Genomic DNA, 2130 nt, shown 5'->3' with positions numbered 1-2130 from the left:
TTTCATTCAGCTAGAAATATGAAACAAGTGATGAATTCAAACTAGCACCACAACTTTGGTTGTAAAGCTACTTACAATGATCTTCAGGTGTTCTTTTAGCTTTCTTACTTGGGTAATGTTCACCAAGAAGAGAACTTCCATTAGCCGGTGGATCAATCCAGGCATATGCAGGATGAACAAGGTGTAGTGAATTGATAGCAGCGGAGAGTGCATTCAGCCTCTCTTGCAACATCAATGAACTGCCTTGGTAATCTTTTGAAGCAGCTTCAGTTCTCAAACGAGTTGAATACATATACATGTAATTTGCTGCTCGTCGCCAATTATGCTGATGCATTTGAAATGCATAGAGCAACTTGTACAAGTTTGGCTTTGCAGAAATATCTGATCGTTCAGCCTGCATATTACACAGTAAACATTCTATGGATGGAAGAAAACTGCAAAATTTACAACATTCAATCTGCTCGATCAAAGCATACCTTCCAAGCAAGCTCTTGCTCTACCTTTTCCACTAGCCCAATAAGGGGAAGTTTATTGCTACAAAGAATCTGTGAAGAGCAAAAACGAAAAAGATTGGGCGAAGATTCTAAAGAAAATATGCAAAACAGAAAGTATAAACATTACAATGCACAAAAGCTTTCTCATGTTAGGCAGAGGCTTGTTTCAGAGTGCATCTTCAATAATATGATCTAAGGCTTCACTAAAAGTAAATAATTAAACAAACCTATATCTACCTGTGAGGATATGGCCAAAAAAATATTGTTCTAAAATGGAAAATTCCACATCTATCTCAGTGTATCTTCTGCATCATCTCAAGTTCTTTAGGTAAACAAATAGAAGCAAATTAACAAAGGAAAAGCAGAAAATTCACAGTTCATCCAAATTCCAACCTTTATAGCACCTTGTTCGTAAAGAACAATTATGAAACGCCTCAAGCAGATGTATTTGCTCTCCTCATCTGGATTTGAAACTATTGCACAATAAGCATCATAATAGCGACCAAGGTCTAAAGCAAATATGAAGACATTCGCCCATAGTCGGCCCCTTGTGGTTGTAATGGATCCATTAACCGGGTTATTCTCATCTTTCATAGCTTCATCAACTTGTTCAAGTGCAGCAAGAGCAAACTGGCAAGCACCTTCACTAATACTATATCGTTCAAATAACTGCATAGCCCATTGATAGTATTGAAGCTTCCAAGCAGCCGTTGATGCACAACCACCTGCATAGAAAGCATAAGAATTGATAAGAAAAAAAATAGTTCTAAGATTATCTGCTTGATGAAGACCTTTGGAATTTAGAGATAAAGATACTCACTAAAACCAAGATACGGAATTCCTACATCTTCAGACAAACTCTGCAAAGCCTCGGATGCACCATTTCCAGATGAAGATCTGAATTAAAACACCAACAAATAGCATCAGGACACAATTTTAAGCCACCAAAAGCATATATGCAGAGGACTTCAATACTACTATCAATGGAGACTGATTGCTCCAAATGCTGAATTTTCCCCAAAGGTGCTTCAGATATTTAAAATGAAGGTGCATACATGTTCATATCTTCCCCCTTAAGCCAAAGAAGTTATTAGTCCTTGCTCTCCTTAAAATTTGAGGACTGAATTTTCCCAAACATATAGTTGATTTTAAATATATATGATTACCATATTTGTCAAAGAAAAAAAAAGGGGGAAGTTGTAGTCACTACTATAGTATCGGATGTCATAAAAGTTTCCAATACCATTTCATTTTATGAAAAATAAGAAAATCATTTTATGCAAGTCTGGATCATCCAAATAATAGAAACAAATATTTCAAAGGTGAACTATTGCACCTGAAGAAACAGCGAATGGCATCAAAAACCTTGTTGTCCTTCTGTGTTGTATGCAATCCACACTGCACCTGTGCAAGGAGGCAGCATCCTAGAAGATGCTGGCGTATGCACCATCCACCATCAGATTCTTGAATACTTTGGGATGTCTTCTCCTTTAGAAGATGTGCTTCCGCCATCATGAGCAATTGCTGTTGAATATATGAAATTGAAATATAGTATTCCTTCAGTAAAGATACTAAAAGGGTACAAAAAACTAATAAAATATAAAGGATGAGCCATGGGTTGATTTTGATGAGCCCC

The 2130-nt window shown here is 36.7% G+C and overlaps 1 protein-coding gene across 10 annotated transcripts in view; it reads right to left on the bottom strand.

Annotated features, from left to right (window-relative positions):
- The window catches only part of LOC107626475 (nuclear pore complex protein NUP160), an 11138-nt gene that overhangs the window by 2819 nt on the left and 6189 nt on the right, over nucleotides 1-2130 (bottom strand). For 8 of the 10 annotated variants that reach the window (XR_002358241.1, XM_016329363.2, XM_021116756.1 and 5 more), the window contains exons 15-19: nucleotides 1831-2018; nucleotides 1315-1391; nucleotides 888-1219; nucleotides 477-545; nucleotides 76-394 (exon numbers count right to left, since the gene is read on the bottom strand). Coding sequence is in view for 9 of the 10 variants with exons in the window: in XM_016329363.2 (XP_016184849.1) it covers nucleotides 76-394; nucleotides 477-545; nucleotides 888-1219; nucleotides 1315-1391; nucleotides 1831-2018 (985 nt within the window). In the remaining variant the exon portion in view is untranslated. The remainder of the gene's footprint in view (nucleotides 1-75; nucleotides 395-476; nucleotides 546-887; nucleotides 1220-1314; nucleotides 1392-1830; nucleotides 2019-2130) is intronic. The other 2 variants (XM_021116754.1, XM_021116755.1) reach the window with 1 other exon arrangement.

This window comes from Arachis ipaensis, chromosome B02, assembly GCF_000816755.2.
Source record: "Arachis ipaensis cultivar K30076 chromosome B02, Araip1.1, whole genome shotgun sequence".
In the NCBI taxonomy this organism is placed as follows: Eukaryota; Viridiplantae; Streptophyta; class Magnoliopsida; order Fabales; family Fabaceae; genus Arachis; species Arachis ipaensis.
Note: the sequence above shows the minus strand (reverse complement) of the source record. Positions and strands in the feature narration are given on the sequence as shown.